The sequence below is a fragment of the Brassica oleracea genome, chromosome C2 (assembly GCF_000695525.1).
Source record: "Brassica oleracea var. oleracea cultivar TO1000 chromosome C2, BOL, whole genome shotgun sequence".
Lineage (NCBI taxonomy): Eukaryota > Viridiplantae > Streptophyta > Magnoliopsida > Brassicales > Brassicaceae > Brassica > Brassica oleracea.
The window spans coordinates 5762899-5783525 of NC_027749.1; the positions used below are offsets into that span (position 1 = coordinate 5762899).

Below are 20627 nucleotides of genomic sequence, written 5' to 3' on the forward strand. Positions count from 1 at the left end.
AAAAAAAAAAAAAAAATTCAATCGGCTGGATCTGGGTATTGGATCAGTTTTAAAATCATTGAAATAACCAAGGTCAGATCAACCAGTCAACTTCCATCGGATCAAGACGTATTATAAACTAGCATCTAGCGTCGACATTTGAGATATGAATTCAGAAGAAAGATCTTTACTATTGTTGAGAAATGACAAGGCATATCTACCATGTTTGGCATATGTTCTTTTTATTTGTACTTGTAATCAGAGCAGGATTTGAGATTTTAGGACAATAAAAACTTTTTAAGAATTTTGATAATTTTTTTTTTAATCTGGGATTTATCACTATATAAATTTCCTTAAAAAATTTGGAAACCAAGACCAATATTTTATGCAGCTTTCCTCAAATCCGGCTCAGCTCGTAATTATCTAAATTCAATCATAGGCATATCTCCTTTTTATGTATTAGAATTAGGTATACTGTTGTTTAAATATGTTTGCCACTGGCTAACACAAAAAAAAAATGTTTAATACGCTCTAGGTTTTGACAACTATGTCGGGGGCATTCCGAAGGAGGGTTTCTTGATTTTTAAGCTAATCAATCTACGAATTATATATCCATAGAATAAGCATCATCTCACCATCAATTACATCAACAACATTCGTGAAATATTTCTATTATAAATACGATAAAAACAAACGACATATATCATGTATTACACAAAAGTGCATTTTACCAGCCTAAACAAACGGGTGTGTTTTTCAACAACACATTTTTAGCAATTTTAGAAATCCTTAATCTTATGAATGAATGTGAACTAACTTGAAAAAAACAAAAAAAAAACTCAAAAACGCAAATTGAGGCAAATAAGTTTACCAATCCCTTACATCCATATTTATAGCAGCTTCAGATCTGATTTACTTTTTTCTCCTTTAGAAAAATATTCTTATACTATAAAAAATAATTTTTCTAATCCCAAAAAGCATATCGTACCAAACTCAACACTTAAATATTAACAATTTAACACCAATGCTATACGTCCAATATTTGTGTATCATCTATGCTTTTTTTTTTTGAACATTTCAATCTATATATGCTTTTTTATAGCTACGTATATCAGGCATAAGGTAAAGTTCATCAGTTACATGTACTCTATATTGCACTGTTGACAAACCTAAATATAGTATTAGTTACATAATGTAAGTTAAAATAGAAATATAAATTTAGTAAGTACTGCAAATCTAGTGAGCACATGCATAATATGAGCTTTGCTCATAAACCATTTTATTAAACTCACACTTATGAAGAAAGACTAACGTCATAGGAGATTACATCCTCGGATTCCAACCCTTTCTTCTCCATCTAAAATGTAATTAAATACAAAATAACATTATTTAATAAAATTTAAAGAAAAACAGTAAGCAAAAATTTACATTTAACAGATTTAATCAAGGAGAGAGAGACGGGAAACAGCTGTCAGCTCGGAGAAGCGACCGTTGTGAGGCTACGCCGTCGATCCCCGGAAAAGCCCCGCTCGAGCTCGACCTCGTGGTGGTCCTCCGTGGAGAGCCGTCGAGGCTCCGCCGTAGAATCCTTCCAATGACTGATATTGGATCTTCATCCTCGTCTGGACTCCCAGAACGGAAACGGTGGCAGAACGTAGTGTGGCGGAGGAGAGCTTCCTCGACGGAGATTCTAGTCGGGGACCGAACCACCTCGTCCTTAACCGCCTCTGCGCAGAGCCCACAAAGCCATTGTCCCTTGTGCCGTTCCTTGACGCGGTTGATATAAGCCAGCGTGCATTCTTCTGCGAAACCGCACGTGTCGCATGTCACTGACTCCACCGACGGCAACGACGACGGCTTAGTGATAGTATCGGTGGCTGATGATGATGATGAAGGCATCATTTGCTGGTGGAAAGTGATCAGACGACTGAGATCAGACTAATAAACTCTTTGTTGTGAGAGTCTCTGGTTTTTCTGCATTTAAGGTTATATTATTCATATGCATATGGTCTTTCTTGGATGTTTATATAGATATACATGGAGACATATGTCTCTTATTATTTATTTTCTTTGAGAAAATTATTACGTGTAATGTTAAATAATGTGAGGTTGGAGGAGCATTTGGATTCATGTGAGTGAGATAATGTGGTGAGGAACTTTTTGTTTGTCTCTTAAAACTTGCATGTGGGTGTGGATGTATAATTATTGAATTTCGTTTTGAGTAAGTACGTAGTAAATTTATAAAATAATAATGCAATCTTGCGTTGTGTTCAAAAAAAAAAAAAAAAAAAAAAAAAAAAAATGCAATCTTGCGGTTAAAGTTATTCATTTTCTGTATATGAATGCTAATAATCTCCCAGATCGAGCAAAATAACGCAAAAGGCTGCATAAAGTAAACAAGAGTTTGCCATAAACATGTAGCTCTTACTAAAATCTATGATGAAATGTAACAATAGCTCTTGATATCTACCGATATAAGAGCAACCTCATTAGGATAATATCTCAAAGTGAAGTTCTAGCAAATATATAAAATTATTTTATATAACTTAACTATATGAATAGGTTTTAATGCTGAAAATAAAATTGAATTAACTAGAAGATAACAAGTTTTTGGTATTTCATAAATATTTCATGGGTTCTCATTTGAGAACTCATTTTCTCTCGTACATTTACTTTTTTGTCTAATATTGTGATAATCTTTGAATATTTTCAATTGGAAGTGCTCTAAGAACTTGATACGAGTTCATATATACTGGGAAAAACCTTAATATCAACAATTAAATCTTTCACAATTAGTTTTGGAGTCTTTAGATATCGGCCATGGTTACTCATGTGTAAAAACAAATCTTGATCATAACCTATACCTAGTCTAGATTCGATCCTTTTTTGTAGAAGTGTGTGGTATAGGCTATAGCTATGTTAATAAATTACCAATAAAAAAGCTATATAACCGGAGGGAATAGATCTATAAATCTTATATTTATGAGCTAAGAGAGAGAGAAAATAATCAAGGAAGAATATGCCTGTCGTCTGTGAGATGGAATTAATAAGAATGAGCAAATAGTTCAACGTATGGCAACATTGTGGGGCGATTTAAGGAGAAGAATATGTTACTAAATACTAACTAATTGCCTGACTTTACTTCATCAACCATCAGTATAATGTCAATAGATGGCTGCTTGAAACCATATGTATAGGGAATGTGGACCTGAAATTGAGGTTATCCGTCGATGGATCGATGTAAATGTTAACGGATCCAAACAAAAAGATAGGTGGTCCATGTTTTCAATGGAGCTGAGAAGGTACCTAGTCTTTGAAGCAATCTCCATTGGCGAGGTGTGTCTTTGGTTAACTTCCTACATTTGTAACTTGTTTAAATTTAGTGTATGTTTCTTTGTCAAATGAACCTCAAATTTAATTATTTTATGCAACCTAAAAAATAATTATTGTTGCAAAATTGACGTATGAAACAAAGGAACCCTACGTCTCTGGCCACCGTTTGTGGAGATTGGAGTTTTGCTACATTTGCACAACTCTACGGGAGGTTTTAACCAAATCAGAAGCTTTTGACTTCTTGAATTAAACTGAAGGCAAGCTCGTGCGTCGTAATGGCACTATTGTAGTTTTTGTTACAGGTGTGATATGTTGGTTATAAGTCGATTTAACTCTATATTTTAGGGGTGAGATCAGATCGTTTTCCCAATGAGATTTGATGACATACTATAATATAATGTAGGATTTATACTTTTCAAATATGTTCTGCAAGTGCAATTACAAATGTGTCTTTTACGTTACTTAAATATTGATTTGTATACTCTAAGACTTCCTAAAGAGTTATACGCTAAAAATAACTAAACCAAATTAAACATGTAGTTGAACATAAGATAGTCAAAAGCAAAAAGATTGGTCACATTGATCAAGTATTGAACTTCAGCAAGACCTTAGATTTTTAGCTGACCAGGCACAACTTATTTCTAAAATGTAAGTTTCATCACCTATATATTATATTTCCTTTCACATCAAATCTTCAAGAGATTGGTTCTACTCTTCACTAAACTTTCAATATGTTATAATTATTTGAATTGATTTATACTGCTTGTCAGCTCTTGGATTGATATATCTCAATATCAAGAATACTCACACAACTGAATTTAGACTGAATAAACCACTGAAGAGTTAAACATTTGATAATTTTAGTGACATAAATAATTAGGTATTGGTCAAAAACTTAAAATATTTGCCTAGACTTTGTTTTCTGGAGTAATTTGTTGTGTAAATGTCTATTTTTCTTTTTCTGAACATTAGTAAAAGATAGTGTATTATAGGAAGATTAGAGCATCATTATCCAGAGTTTCTTAGGTCGGGGTTCTTAGGGGAATATAAGAAACTGTTTCTTAATTTTTAACTAATTTCTTAATTTTTAACTAAAAAGTTAAGAAATAGTTAAAAATTAAGAAACAATTTCTTATATTCCCCTAAAAACTCCGACATAAGAAACTCTGGATAATGATGCTCTTAGTGGTTGCAACCTCAATTAGTACGCAAATGTACAATATTATATATTATTCCATTGATGCCAAATTGCCAATAATGAGTTAAGTATTATGAGTCTATGACTGACGACGAATCTTAAAATAAAATAATACGTACATTTGTTTTTTTATAGTTAGAAAGTATGTACTTATAATGGAGTTTTATCTTGCAAAACTTGTGATAAGTTATGTTAATTGCAATAGCCATTCCCAGTCTCTATATTGATTTTTTTACATTCTTAGGATGTGTTATAAAAGTATATTTTAGAAAGACAGGCGTGCAGATTCCAGCGTATCATCATAAGTAAAAAGAAAGAAAAAGTTGATTTAATAATCAATCATTAGAATTCATAGCCAATTACGTTTTAGAATTGTTTTCTTAAACAAGCGCAAAGAAGGCGGTAACCAATCACAAATAGTTACGTTTTAGAATCGTTTTCTTAAACAAGCGCAAGGAAGGTGGTAACCAATCACAAATAGTTACGTTTTAGAATCGGTTTCTTAAAGACGCAAAATGTTCTGTCTCTGTCGCTCGCTAGTGTGTTTCTCCATATATGTTGGTACAACAAATACAGACACAATGGAGCAGTACGGCTAGTTTTGGCCATTTTTAAGTTATAGTAATCCGATAACATTAAGACAAATGTAATAACATCAATTATATGTGTAATGTTGTGGTACCAGCGAAAGCAAACCGAGTTACAGCTGGCATGGTTTTGTCTTGGATGATAAGAAGACCCACTTATACTTGCTTCTAATCTCCACCGTGTAACACATTTCCTTGATTTTTCTTGGCTCATATAGGTTATAGCCAATAGTTCTTCCCTGTTTTTTTTTTTAAATTAGGAAAATGTCATTTCCAGATCATACAAGTGTACAACCAAGTTTATACTCTTGATTATTTGAAACCCGTTGAGATTTGAACTATGCAAATATCAAATTTATGATTTAATATACTTACTAGAGTTGGATCCGCGCACCCGCACGGATGTTTTTTAAAAAAAATGAACAGTTTATAAACTTTATATATATACTAGGGGAAAGTCGCGCTTCGCGCGGGATATTGGTTAACTTTTGTTTTTGAAAAGGTGTCTTAACTTTTTTGAGTTGTCTTGATTTTTGTTTGGAAACTGTTTTCGTATGAATATGTTGCAGTTGTTATTTGAAAAAGTAAAATCATTTGCTTTTCGATGGAATGGTGGTCGGGCAGCCAAGGAGGTGAGCAGCTGTTTGATGATTTGTTTACGTCAATGAACAATGTGCGGGATTATCCTGAAGCTTTAATCTATCTCCGTGCTTAGGTAGATTTATCTATTTAATATACATCTACAAATGCTCGGATTCTTTTTTGTTATTTTGTTGTTAAAGCTGTTTTTCTCAAAAAGAATTTTAGCCAAATAAACCTATTTTCATTGCTGCACCTCAAAACCAGTTCAAGTGATAAGAGTAAGTTGTTAACCGGAAAACATAATTTCATTAACTTTGTGACATTCATAATCATAAGAGATTCAGAATTATTTATAATCCCATATAAAAGGAAAACAATAGTGTAGAACAAACTTTTTGGTTTTTGATAAATGGTTTTTATATTATAAATGTGTAATCAAGCCAGCACCGTCGTACATTTAGAATGAGAGAGTGATACCAACCATAGAGAGAGTTGATAAAGACTACAGAAACATAATCAAGTAGAAAAACTTCCTATATATACTCCATAACTTATTTCCTTGTGTGTTATCAACTATTTTGACAAAACCCATTAGTATATTCTCAAGTTTGAGTACTCTTTACAAACTCATACATATTCGTATAGATCATAATCTTCAAACAACAGAAAACTCACACGATCTTGGTAATATCTCTCAAGAAAGAGTCAATATTAACATCAGAAGAACCAGTTTTTGCAACCGATCCACGACTAAGATCACAAACCCTTCTTCTCATTTCTTTCTCTTCTTCACTCTCTCCATCCATAAACCTCTTAACCAACTCCTTAATCTCCTCTCTCCTTACCAACTCAGTCTTCTTCTTGCTCTTGACTCTCATCCCCACCCTCCACTCCTCAACAATCATCTTATCATTCAAAAGCTGATCCCAAAACAAAGAAAACGTCATCATCGCACTCCAGAATATATCCCTTCCAACGTCGAGTAGAACCCACAATGTGTCCAAAATCCGCCTACAGCTCCGTGGCACAACACACACAGCTGATCACACCAGCTTACGACCACACCCGAGCTAACTCCAAGAGCCTCCTTCATCTTTAACTATCCCCCACGCGCCACCCAAAGAAACATGACTCCACTCTCTCGAATTCCTCCCACTATCTCCTCCATCTAAGCTTCCGAGACCGAAAGAAGACTCCCCTGAGATATGTAGAGAACAGAGATTTCAGGTTGCTCGTCAAGCCACCGAATGTATTCAGGTTCGCTGACGTCATTGCCAGCAGAGTTCTTGGAAAGGTATTAAAGGACGGGTGGTGTAAACCGGGAAATGAAACTTAGAAGTGAAAAAGTCAACGGCTTTTGGCTCCAGCTCGTAAGCAGAAGGGAAGAGAAGATACTTAGCTTTGGAGAGCTCTTCGAAACACAGCTTAAACTTGTTGAACACTTGGTGGCTGAAGCGGTGGTGGATCTTCGGCATGTCACGGAGTCGTGTCAGAGATAAACCGGGAATGTAATCAACAACTTGGTTTTCATTCGAATCTACAAACAAAACCAAGATTCAAGAAACACGAATTGTCGAGAAAACATTAAAAAATTTAATAAAATCCAGTTACAAAAAAAATTATTATTAAAGTTTAGAATTGTACCTGATGGTTCGGTCGGAAAGTGGCCGTGAGCTGCAGAAGATCGGAGTGAACGAAGAGGGAGAAAATCGTGGCGGACTCAGTCCAGAAAGAAGCTACCGGAATATTCATTTGTGTGCCGACACTCACTTCCCACAGGACGAACGTGTCGGAGATGATTACTGTGGGAGGCGGAGAGCTGAGGGGGTTGAATAACAGTGGAGGAAGAGCGGCCAGTCTGCAAATCGGAGAGGAAGACCGAAATGTTAGCCATAGATAACGAAATTAGCTTATTGGCTGGTTTAAAACGAATGAGAGGATGATTATCAAAGTAGGCAAGCTCATCCTTTTATAGTACCATGCACATTCACCGCCTTGTGAAATCAAAGCTCACATGAATATAGATCGTGGGTGTTCGATTAATGGAGGGTTTAAGAGTATTATTCAGTTACATGTATTCTCTCGCTGTGCAAAGAAGAAGATGAAAGATCTCTTGTGAAACCCTAGTCGGAACGGAAAGACGAAGAAAGAATACGGGATGTCGGCGTTTCAAATCGACGAAGATAGTAAACGGGCTTGGCCCTATGAGGCTATGCCGCAACCCACTGTTTTAGTTAATAAAAACGCAGAAACCCAATTTTCTTGACAGGTGTCGCGAGCAGAGAAGTTTATTTGATGACGTGTCTCTCTAAGAAGAGAGACAAAGTCTTCTTTATAGTATTAGATATCAGTAGTTTCTTTTAAATTACATGTCTACACATAAAATATCCTTTACTTTGAACATTGTTTTGTCTTTACTTATTTTTTTTTGTTCTGTGTTAGTTTGGTTATTATTTTTCGTTTTATATGTTGAGGTTTAAATTTGTTTCAAAAATCTGTCTTGCATTTAACTCATAACTGATTTAAAATTATTTTTAGTGATATTAACAAAAAAATTTTAATTTACTGAAGTAATAATATTGCTTAATGTATTTTTATGTTCGAACCATAAACTAAATCCAAATTATAAGAATTGTTTACATACAAAGCCTTCCATTTTATTATATTTAATTTTGACCAACGATAATAGTATTTATTTTAAAACAATACTTTTGCAGTTAACAAAAATGCTCTTAATTAAAATTAATCTGAGGAAAAAAAACATTTTACATTCATTGACCAAGTTATTAAAGACTATCTAAAATCAACACGAGCAAAGTTATCTCCAGCTACTGACACCTCGGACTTTTAAATTCATGTGAGAGTGAGATGTCAGATAAATGAAAAAAGTTAGAAAAACCAATCTAAGTCATTTTGTTTCTACACGTCATTTATCTTGTGCTGAAACTTTTCTTCTTCGATTATGGTATTTGTTTGCTGACCTTCTTCTTTTATTTCAGCATCACGAAGAAGAGAGAGATATCAGATTCGAATATCATTGTTGAGTAAGAAGTCGAGATCGGAGGAAGTAGTGGCGTCGGCAGACGAGTCAAGTGGACTGGTGGTCGATCCCACCCCTATTCGAAGCTCCTAGCCCCAAATGTCTCTTCAGAAGGTTTCCGTAACGAGTCTGCGACAAAACCGTGTTTGGAAACATTTGAGCAGAGGGATGTGATCTTGTAGCGGCTCTGGATGGTGTTTGATTTGATGGAGGAGGAGTATCAAGTCCTGAATAGATACAGCTCCGGTTCCTACAACTGTTGTATGTGGCTTTCTATGTTGTTTTGTATATGATCTGTTCCTACAACTGTTGTTTTAGATTAGGTTTGGTCGGCTGATGTTTATAGTCTTTGTGGTTATTGATTTAGAATTTTTTGTTCGTTTTACTTGTCAGGTTTTTACATTGGAGAAGCTGCAAATGGTTGCACAAGTTATCGTTCCTATTGAGAACCCACAAGACATCATTGTGCAGTCTGCTGGCTCTATGGACAGAGAGCTGTTTTGAAGTTTGCTCAGTACATTGGAGCTAAATGCCATTGCTGGAAAACACACTCCTGGTATATTCACCAATCAGAGGCATACATTCTGATTCTTACTGATCCACGTACCGACCACCCCGGTAATTCAATTTTTGAACTGATGATTTTCTTTCCTTATACGACTGATAGTTTTGTCTTAACTTGGATCTTGTGTTGCAGGCCATTAAGGAAGGTTGATACATTTTTGTTTTTAATTTATGTGACCAGCTTACTCTTTCGTTTTAAACTGCAGATATTCGTGTCGCGTACTTAGGCAAGGTGTGCAACTGGTGAAGCTAGAGAAAGATCCATGTGCTGCATTTTGCTTTGATCATCGATCCGAAATAACACGTTTGCTCTGGTATTTCCACCCTTCTCTTATCTGACCATGTATTCCTTTTGCTTCTAATTTTTGTTTATTTATGTTTCGTTTTTTCTTCTTCTGAAACAAGGTAAAAAAGTTAGTTGATGAGGGAACTGGGAAAACCACATTGGCATAGTTGATGATGCAAATGATGTTGGAATGATTCAAGAAGCTGACATTGGTGTTGGAATTAGTGGAGTCCAAAGAATGCAGGTCAATGTGATTTTTTATTGAATGTATTTTCGTGTCAAGTTGTAGCAAATAACTGTTTTTTTTTTTTTTGTGGGTGCAGTTTATGACTGCCCAGTTCAGGTCTCTGGAGAGATTACTCATGTTCATGGAAACTGGGGCTATAAATGAATAGCTCAAATGGTAATATGTGTTTACAATAAGTCTTATTCTACTCTTATACACTTTTGGTTTCTAACATATATTATTCATTGTTCTGCATCTAGATATGATATTTCTTCCACAAAAATATAGCATTTGGTCTCACCCTCTTTTATTCTGAGACGTTCACCGGTTCTTTTGACTGTTTGTATGCGTCTTAAAACCTGTCACAGCTGAGCCACGAAGCTTCACTAACTATCACCCAACTTATCTAAGTTCCTAGACGTCCGGCAAGAACCTTCTCATCAGTACGAAGTTTGCAACTGTAGCTTCAGGTTACATGACAAAGCAACTCTTCTTATCAATGTGATTGACTGTTATTTCTCATCTGATAATTTCAATTCATCTATCCTTTTATATATTGTTCCCTTTTCTTGGCAGCAAGTCATTCCGTTGTATCACCATATTGAGCCTTTCAAGGAATAGAACAGGAAGCTCATCAAAATTGCAGGAACCAAACAATATGATTCAGTCATAAAGAGAGCAGCAATATATCTGTTAAGTTTAAGAACCAGTGACTTTCTTGTCTACTACATTATCTGTCAACAAATAAACTAACTTAATAGAACTTCACGTTTGAAAGTTTTCATAAACAAAAATTTTAGTGGAGGAAATATGAAACAACTTTTCCTACAATCAGGTGTTATTGATGGACAAATGAACAACTTTTTACAAAAATAATTTACTAAAATATTACTATCTTGCATATGTTTTATGTATCTTTGAATTTTAAAAAGCTAACTTAAGATTGGAATTTTTTAAGAGAATTATTCTGCAGTAATTTAAATTTTTTGATAGCTATATTTAAGATAAAAATATTGTAGATCTGTAGAATATTTTATGATCATTAATTTTTTTTTTTTTGATCAAATTTTTATGATCATTAATTATGTGGTTAGTTTCAAATGGAAAATGGCAAAATCTATAGATAGATGTTTGAGTCTTAAATATCTAGGATGAATAAATTTTGGAAATTATTTCCAACAATAACTTTAATGATTACATTTCCATTTCTAAGAAGTGGAATATGTTTGGCAATCTTTACATCTTTTGTTAAAAAAATTCTATGATATGAATAATGTAAAAATTCATGCGATTTTGTATATACGTTCAAATTTCTTTTTTTTCAATTTTTTTTAAAAGGGTTAAACTCGGATTTATTAAAGACACAGACCTAAACCCCGGGTGAGAGGTGCAGTCCACGAAAGGCTCTCTCAGGTTTTCATATAGATGTATCCGCAGCCGTGGTGAACAGAATAATGCGACTTAGTTTCCGCAGTAGAAAGATCAAACCCAGAATGTGTTTGCATCCAAGGTCCGTCCACTACCACTGGACCACAAGGCACACTCATTTTTTTTTAAGATTTGCACCAACTTAAATGTTCATATACTCTATTCCTTAATTTTCTATGTTGGTGATATTGGCACCCTTAGATCTTTAACCGAATATAGTATATGATAAACACAATAAAAACTATAACTAGGTATGAATATTATCTATATGTGTTATACTAATTAATAAAATATTGGCATCCACAAATATTCGAAAATTCAGATTGAATATTCATATATGGATACACAAAAATACACATAAGAATGATGAGATTCAAATAATAGTGAAACCATTTTAGTTATCTAATATATTTATACAAAATGCACACACTGAATCATGAGAGAATAAAGGGAGGGGGAAATCGTGGCTTGATTAATTGAAAAAATGATTTTTCATTTTTATTTAATGGTGAATTTAATTTAAAAAGATTTTACAAATAATGGCTTAACATTGTAATTATTTTCAAAAAATAAAGATAGAATTTATAAGGGATTCTACTTTAATTGTATAGATAAAAAATTCCATAATTAGTGTTATAAAAGCATTATTTATCTTCTTGTATAATCCATTTTCAAGTATTGATATTTTATTAACAATATTTATTTAAAAATATTTTATTTTATAAAAACATATGAAAAAACCACCGCGGCGTAGCGCGGATAATTTCCTAGTTGTTTCAAAAATTAAAATCCGATTAAATGTTCATATACTCTATTCCTTAATTTTCTATGTTGGTGATATTGGCACCCTTAGATCTTTAACCGAATATAGTATATGATAAACACAATAAAAACTATAACTAGGTATGAATATTATCTATATGTGTTATACTAATTAATAAAATATTGGCATCCACAAATATTCGAAAATTCAGATTGAATATTCATATATGGATACACAAAAATACACATAAGAATGATGAGATTCAAATAATAGTGAAACCATTTTAGTTATCTAATATATTTATACAAAATGCACACACTGAATCATGAGAGAATAAAGGGAGGGGGAAATCGTGGCTTGATTAATTGAAAAAATGATTTTTCATTTTTATTTAATGGTGAATTTAATTTAAAAAGATTTTACAAATAATGGCTTAACATTGTAATTATTTTCAAAAAATAAAGATAGAATTTATAAGGGATTCTACTTTAATTGTATAGATAAAAAATTCCATAATTAGTGTTATAAAAGCATTATTTATCTTCTTGTATAATCCATTTTCAAGTATTGATATTTTATTAACAATATTTATTTAAAAATATTTTATTTTATAAAAACATATGAAAAAACCACCGCGGCGTAGCGCGGATAATTTCCTAGTTGTTTCAAAAATTAAAATCCGATTAAATGTTCATATACTCTATTCCTTAATTTTCTATGTTGGTGATATTGGCACCCTTAGATCTTTAACCGAATATAGTATATGATAAACACAATAAAAACTATAACTAGGTATGAATATTATCTATATGTGTTATACTAATTAATAAAATATTGGCATCCACAAATATTCGAAAATTCAGATTGAATATTCATATATGGATACACAAAAATACACATAAGAATGATGAGATTCAAATAATAGTGAAACCATTTTAGTTATCTAATATATTTATACAAAATGCACACACTGAATCATGAGAGAATAAAGGGAGGGGGAAATCGTGGCTTGATTAATTGAAAAAATGATTTTTCATTTTTATTTAATGGTGAATTTAATTTAAAAAGATTTTACAAATAATGGCTTAACATTGTAATTATTTTCAAAAAATAAAGATAGAATTTATAAGGGATTCTACTTTAATTGTATAGATAAAAAATTCCATAATTAGTGTTATAAAAGCATTATTTATCTTCTTGTATAATCCATTTTCAAGTATTGATATTTTATTAACAATATTTATTTAAAAATATTTTATTTTATAAAAACATATGAAAAAACCACCGCGGCGTAGCGCGGATAATTTCCTAGTTGTTTCAAAAATTAAAATCCGATTAAATGTTCATATACTCTATTCCTTAATTTTCTATGTTGGTGATATTGGCACCCTTAGATCTTTAACCGAATATAGTATATGATAAACACAATAAAAACTATAACTAGGTATGAATATTATCTATATGTGTTATACTAATTAATAAAATATTGGCATCCACAAATATTCGAAAATTCAGATTGAATATTCATATATGGATACACAAAAATACACATAAGAATGATGAGATTCAAATAATAGTGAAACCATTTTAGTTATCTAATATATTTATACAAAATGCACACACTGAATCATGAGAGAATAAAGGGAGGGGGAAATCGTGGCTTGATTAATTGAAAAAATGATTTTTCATTTTTATTTAATGGTGAATTTAATTTAAAAAGATTTTACAAATAATGGCTTAACATTGTAATTATTTTCAAAAAATAAAGATAGAATTTATAAGGGATTCTACTTTAATTGTATAGATAAAAAATTCCATAATTAGTGTTATAAAAGCATTATTTATCTTCTTGTATAATCCATTTTCAAGTATTGATATTTTATTAACAATATTTATTTAAAAATATTTTATTTTATAAAAACATATGAAAAAACCACCGCGGCGTAGCGCGGATAATTTCCTAGTTGTTTCAAAAATTAAAATCCGATTAAATGTTCATATACTCTATTCCTTAATTTTCTATGTTGGTGATATTGGCACCCTTAGATCTTTAACCGAATATAGTATATGATAAACACAATAAAAACTATAACTAGGTATGAATATTATCTATATGTGTTATACTAATTAATAAAATATTGGCATCCACAAATATTCGAAAATTCAGATTGAATATTCATATATGGATACACAAAAATACACATAAGAATGATGAGATTCAAATAATAGTGAAACCATTTTAGTTATCTAATATATTTATACAAAATGCACACACTGAATCATGAGAGAATAAAGGGAGGGGGAAATCGTGGCTTGATTAATTGAAAAAATGATTTTTCATTTTTATTTAATGGTGAATTTAATTTAAAAAGATTTTACAAATAATGGCTTAACATTGTAATTATTTTCAAAAAATAAAGATAGAATTTATAAGGGATTCTACTTTAATTGTATAGATAAAAAATTCCATAATTAGTGTTATAAAAGCATTATTTATCTTCTTGTATAATCCATTTTCAAGTATTGATATTTTATTAACAATATTTATTTAAAAATATTTTATTTTATAAAAACATATGAAAAAACCACCGCGGCGTAGCGCGGATAATTTCCTAGTTGTTTCAAAAATTAAAATCCGATTAAATGTTCATATACTCTATTCCTTAATTTTCTATGTTGGTGATATTGGCACCCTTAGATCTTTAACCGAATATAGTATATGATAAACACAATAAAAACTATAACTAGGTATGAATATTATCTATATGTGTTATACTAATTAATAAAATATTGGCATCCACAAATATTCGAAAATTCAGATTGAATATTCATATATGGATACACAAAAATACACATAAGAATGATGAGATTCAAATAATAGTGAAACCATTTTAGTTATCTAATATATTTATACAAAATGCACACACTGAATCATGAGAGAATAAAGGGAGGGGGAAATCGTGGCTTGATTAATTGAAAAAATGATTTTTCATTTTTATTTAATGGTGAATTTAATTTAAAAAGATTTTACAAATAATGGCTTAACATTGTAATTATTTTCAAAAAATAAAGATAGAATTTATAAGGGATTCTACTTTAATTGTATAGATAAAAAATTCCATAATTAGTGTTATAAAAGCATTATTTATCTTCTTGTATAATCCATTTTCAAGTATTGATATTTTATTAACAATATTTATTTAAAAATATTTTATTTTATAAAAACATATGAAAAAACCACCGCGGCGTAGCGCGGATAATTTCCTAGTTGTTTCAAAAATTAAAATCCGATTAAATGTTCATATACTCTATTCCTTAATTTTCTATGTTGGTGATATTGGCACCCTTAGATCTTTAACCGAATATAGTATATGATAAACACAATAAAAACTATAACTAGGTATGAATATTATCTATATGTGTTATACTAATTAATAAAATATTGGCATCCACAAATATTCGAAAATTCAGATTGAATATTCATATATGGATACACAAAAATACACATAAGAATGATGAGATTCAAATAATAGTGAAACCATTTTAGTTATCTAATATATTTATACAAAATGCACACACTGAATCATGAGAGAATAAAGGGAGGGGGAAATCGTGGCTTGATTAATTGAAAAAATGATTTTTCATTTTTATTTAATGGTGAATTTAATTTAAAAAGATTTTACAAATAATGGCTTAACATTGTAATTATTTTCAAAAAATAAAGATAGAATTTATAAGGGATTCTACTTTAATTGTATAGATAAAAAATTCCATAATTAGTGTTATAAAAGCATTATTTATCTTCTTGTATAATCCATTTTCAAGTATTGATATTTTATTAACAATATTTATTTAAAAATATTTTATTTTATAAAAACATATGAAAAAACCACCGCGGCGTAGCGCGGATAATTTCCTAGTTGTTTCAAAAATTAAAATCCGATTAAATGTTCATATACTCTATTCCTTAATTTTCTATGTTGGTGATATTGGCACCCTTAGATCTTTAACCGAATATAGTATATGATAAACACAATAAAAACTATAACTAGGTATGAATATTATCTATATGTGTTATACTAATTAATAAAATATTGGCATCCACAAATATTCGAAAATTCAGATTGAATATTCATATATGGATACACAAAAATACACATAAGAATGATGAGATTCAAATAATAGTGAAACCATTTTAGTTATCTAATATATTTATACAAAATGCACACACTGAATCATGAGAGAATAAAGGGAGGGGGAAATCGTGGCTTGATTAATTGAAAAAATGATTTTTCATTTTTATTTAATGGTGAATTTAATTTAAAAAGATTTTACAAATAATGGCTTAACATTGTAATTATTTTCAAAAAATAAAGATAGAATTTATAAGGGATTCTACTTTAATTGTATAGATAAAAAATTCCATAATTAGTGTTATAAAAGCATTATTTATCTTCTTGTATAATCCATTTTCAAGTATTGATATTTTATTAACAATATTTATTTAAAAATATTTTATTTTATAAAAACATATGAAAAAACCACCGCGGCGTAGCGCGGATAATTTCCTAGTTGTTTCAAAAATTAAAATCCGATTAAATGTTCATATACTCTATTCCTTAATTTTCTATGTTGGTGATATTGGCACCCTTAGATCTTTAACCGAATATAGTATATGATAAACACAATAAAAACTATAACTAGGTATGAATATTATCTATATGTGTTATACTAATTAATAAAATATTGGCATCCACAAATATTCGAAAATTCAGATTGAATATTCATATATGGATACACAAAAATACACATAAGAATGATGAGATTCAAATAATAGTGAAACCATTTTAGTTATCTAATATATTTATACAAAATGCACACACTGAATCATGAGAGAATAAAGGGAGGGGGAAATCGTGGCTTGATTAATTGAAAAAATGATTTTTCATTTTTATTTAATGGTGAATTTAATTTAAAAAGATTTTACAAATAATGGCTTAACATTGTAATTATTTTCAAAAAATAAAGATAGAATTTATAAGGGATTCTACTTTAATTGTATAGATAAAAAATTCCATAATTAGTGTTATAAAAGCATTATTTATCTTCTTGTATAATCCATTTTCAAGTATTGATATTTTATTAACAATATTTATTTAAAAATATTTTATTTTATAAAAACATATGAAAAAACCACCGCGGCGTAGCGCGGATAATTTCCTAGTTGTTTCAAAAATTAAAATCCGATTAAATGTTCATATACTCTATTCCTTAATTTTCTATGTTGGTGATATTGGCACCCTTAGATCTTTAACCGAATATAGTATATGATAAACACAATAAAAACTATAACTAGGTATGAATATTATCTATATGTGTTATACTAATTAATAAAATATTGGCATCCACAAATATTCGAAAATTCAGATTGAATATTCATATATGGATACACAAAAATACACATAAGAATGATGAGATTCAAATAATAGTGAAACCATTTTAGTTATCTAATATATTTATACAAAATGCACACACTGAATCATGAGAGAATAAAGGGAGGGGGAAATCGTGGCTTGATTAATTGAAAAAATGATTTTTCATTTTTATTTAATGGTGAATTTAATTTAAAAAGATTTTACAAATAATGGCTTAACATTGTAATTATTTTCAAAAAATAAAGATAGAATTTATAAGGGATTCTACTTTAATTGTATAGATAAAAAATTCCATAATTAGTGTTATAAAAGCATTATTTATCTTCTTGTATAATCCATTTTCAAGTATTGATATTTTATTAACAATATTTATTTAAAAATATTTTATTTTATAAAAACATATGAAAAAACCACCGCGGCGTAGCGCGGATAATTTCCTAGTTGTTTCAAAAATTAAAATCCGATTAAATGTTCATATACTCTATTCCTTAATTTTCTATGTTGGTGATATTGGCACCCTTAGATCTTTAACCGAATATAGTATATGATAAACACAATAAAAACTATAACTAGGTATGAATATTATCTATATGTGTTATACTAATTAATAAAATATTGGCATCCACAAATATTCGAAAATTCAGATTGAATATTCATATATGGATACACAAAAATACACATAAGAATGATGAGATTCAAATAATAGTGAAACCATTTTAGTTATCTAATATATTTATACAAAATGCACACACTGAATCATGAGAGAATAAAGGGAGGGGGAAATCGTGGCTTGATTAATTGAAAAAATGATTTTTCATTTTTATTTAATGGTGAATTTAATTTAAAAAGATTTTACAAATAATGGCTTAACATTGTAATTATTTTCAAAAAATAAAGATAGAATTTATAAGGGATTCTACTTTAATTGTATAGATAAAAAATTTCATAATTAGTGTTATAAAAGCATTATTTATCTTCTTGTATAATCCATTTTCAAGTATTGATATTTTATTAACAATATTTATTTAAAACTATTTTATTTTATAAAAACATATGAAAAAACCACCGCGGCGTAGCGCGGATAATTTCCTAGTTGTTTCAAAAATTAAAGTCCATGATTAATACAAACAAAGAAGTTCCATTTTTCTTTGTCAAAAAAAAAAGAAGTTCCATTTTTATATTTATACACTAATCGAATACAACTGGGGTTTAAAAATATGATAAGATGACCCAATTAGTGTAACTTGGACTTATAACTCACGATGAAATATTTTCAGTATTACTCAGGCCCATAACTCGTTAACACCAGCCGACAAAAGATAAGTTGTCTTTTTGACATTCCATAAGTTGTCTCTCTCTCAAAATGTTTTGTAAACGGAGATCTGATGAAACATGATCCATCAACACAGATTGTTGAAGGTATAACTCCAATAAATTATATTTTGTTGATAAATATATCATAGGCTCATCGAAACAGCTTCTTACAATCTGTAAATCAATTTTTTTTTTCTGATAAGGTTTGTATGTCTCTCCGATGAATGATCTACTTAATCCGAGGTTGATTCTGTTCGTTTCGTATATGTTCGAAGAAGATCTGAAAAAGTTATCTCTCAAGACAAAACGAAGAACTGGAGTTAAAGGATCCAGTAACATCGATCTCTTCAGGTCAATAGACATTCAAATCAGTTTGTTCAGCCAGCCTAGAGTTCTTTTTACTAATTTTGGAATGTTTCATGTTACCCGAAGAGTTATGCCGTTCAAATCATCACCTGGATTAAAGAAAAATAATGTTGTTTATCTCTGCAAAAGTAAACGAAGATCAGAAACATGCTTAATCATCACCTGACACTGCTTGTTCTAAAGATAAGTCTTTCAAAGCAATTTGTTTTTATTTGTTTTGGCTTAAGATCAATTGATAATGAACCCTTTCAAAGCGCTTGCCAGAAATGTGAACTTCAGGATTGGTTTGTTTTTGATTGATCTAAAATAACTTCATGTCTTTTCCTAATAGTTTGAGTATTGTTTGATGAACCCTTCTTCTCTGAATTGTTTCAGGAGTAACTGAAAATGGTCACAATCTCATCGAAACAGATTATGATCTTATTACCATGTAATCATTAGCTCTCCTTTTGCTGATGTATTTTATATCGTGATTATTGTATATGTATAGTAGTTATTTTTATTTGTATTGTTGATTTTATATTTTATTGGGATACAATCAATACTATTATAATATAAGTTAACTATTATCTACACTGGGCTTTCTTACTACCAAATATTTAAATAACGATAAATTTAGCATCCGAATATTGTATCTCTCACATCAGCTTTGCGAGTCAAAGTTATTAGGGTTCTGGAATGGTTTCACTTAGCATCCAAATCATACTCCTATATGTAGGTACATGTGAGTCGTTTTGCAAGATACATGGATCTTGTTACCCTACAAAGAAACATGGTTATTGTTAGATAATAGTATAAAAAGTTTACAATAGTTAACAAATGTTTAGAAAGAAGTTACCACTTGCTCGGTTAAAACCATCACGAAGGTATCTCCTCCAAAGATGTGTTTTGCTTCCACGAATGTAAGCATTTCGCCAGTTATTTTTATAAGGTCTTGACTTTTGTGAGAAGAAAAAAATTAGTAGCTAACCGGGCCTCGTAGTCTGGTGGTAAAGGAACCTCGGCTGAGGTGCCCGCCACCCGGGTTCGAGCCCCGGCCACGAGGGATATTTACATGGGCTGCCTCTCGCCCTCCAGACCACTTCGCGTAACCAGGGGCCCTTAAGTGGACGCTTAAAAATCCTGTAATGGCTTGGGCTTAGGCCCGGTGGGCTAGTCGATCACGCAAAGTGGTCGGATACTGGATTATCAAAAAAAAAAAAAAATTAGTAGCTAAAGACATGTTTAGGTTTAGGATGGTTAATGCTTTTTTTTAATTGACGCAATAGAGAGGTATATATAGTTGCTTCTGTAAGGGTAAGTTAAAATTGTAGAAATTTAAGAAAATATTTTGTTAGTTGTGATTCGAAATAATTGAAAAGAGAATATACGGTTTTGAATTATTAGCTAAATGGTTCTTTTTTATTTAAATTATCATAAAAACCGGAATATTTGTTTCTAAAGTTAGCTAAACGTGATTTGCAGATTTTGTTTGTTAATGATTTCCTTTTTTTTAATTATGATAACTGCGCTGAAATAGGGAAAAA

At 30.6% G+C, this 20627-nt stretch overlaps 1 protein-coding gene, 2 long non-coding RNA genes and 1 pseudogene across 5 annotated transcripts; 2 read left to right on the forward strand and 2 right to left on the reverse strand.

Moving 5' to 3' along the window:
- Positions 1-1227: 1227 nt before the first annotated feature.
- Positions 1228-2077, reverse strand: LOC106325424. Its single transcript, XM_013763469.1, has one exon. The coding sequence runs from the start codon at positions 1879-1881 to the stop codon at positions 1423-1425; it is 459 nt and encodes a 152-aa protein (XP_013618923.1). The 5' UTR covers positions 1882-2077; the 3' UTR covers positions 1228-1422.
- A 4074-nt stretch (positions 2078-6151) lies between these two features.
- Positions 6152-7578, reverse strand: LOC106323290 (annotated as a pseudogene).
- Positions 7579-8559: 981 nt separating this feature from the next.
- LOC106321986 lies at positions 8560-10563 on the forward strand. 3 transcript variants are annotated; one of them, XR_001266180.1, is made up of 8 exons: positions 8560-8980; positions 9113-9337; positions 9417-9429; positions 9511-9597; positions 9689-9813; positions 9893-9972; positions 10056-10265; positions 10372-10563. It is a non-coding gene; the product is annotated as an uncharacterized LOC106321986 (long non-coding RNA). The 3 variants fall into 3 exon arrangements; XR_001266179.1 differs by lacking the exon at positions 9417-9429 and having other exon boundaries at positions 9490-9597; XR_001266182.1 differs by lacking the exon at positions 9417-9429 and having other exon boundaries at positions 9490-9597; positions 10164-10265.
- An 8207-nt stretch (positions 10564-18770) lies between these two features.
- Positions 18771-19628, forward strand: LOC106322001. Its single transcript, XR_001266183.1, has 3 exons — positions 18771-18840; positions 18939-19086; positions 19168-19628. It is a non-coding gene; the product is annotated as an uncharacterized LOC106322001 (long non-coding RNA).
- The last annotated feature ends 999 nt before the right edge of the window (positions 19629-20627 follow it).

Coding starts and splice junctions, on each gene's coding strand:
- LOC106325424 (XM_013763469.1), bottom strand. CDS start 1,881: ATGATGCCTTCATCATCATCATCAGCCACCGATACTATCACTAAGCCG.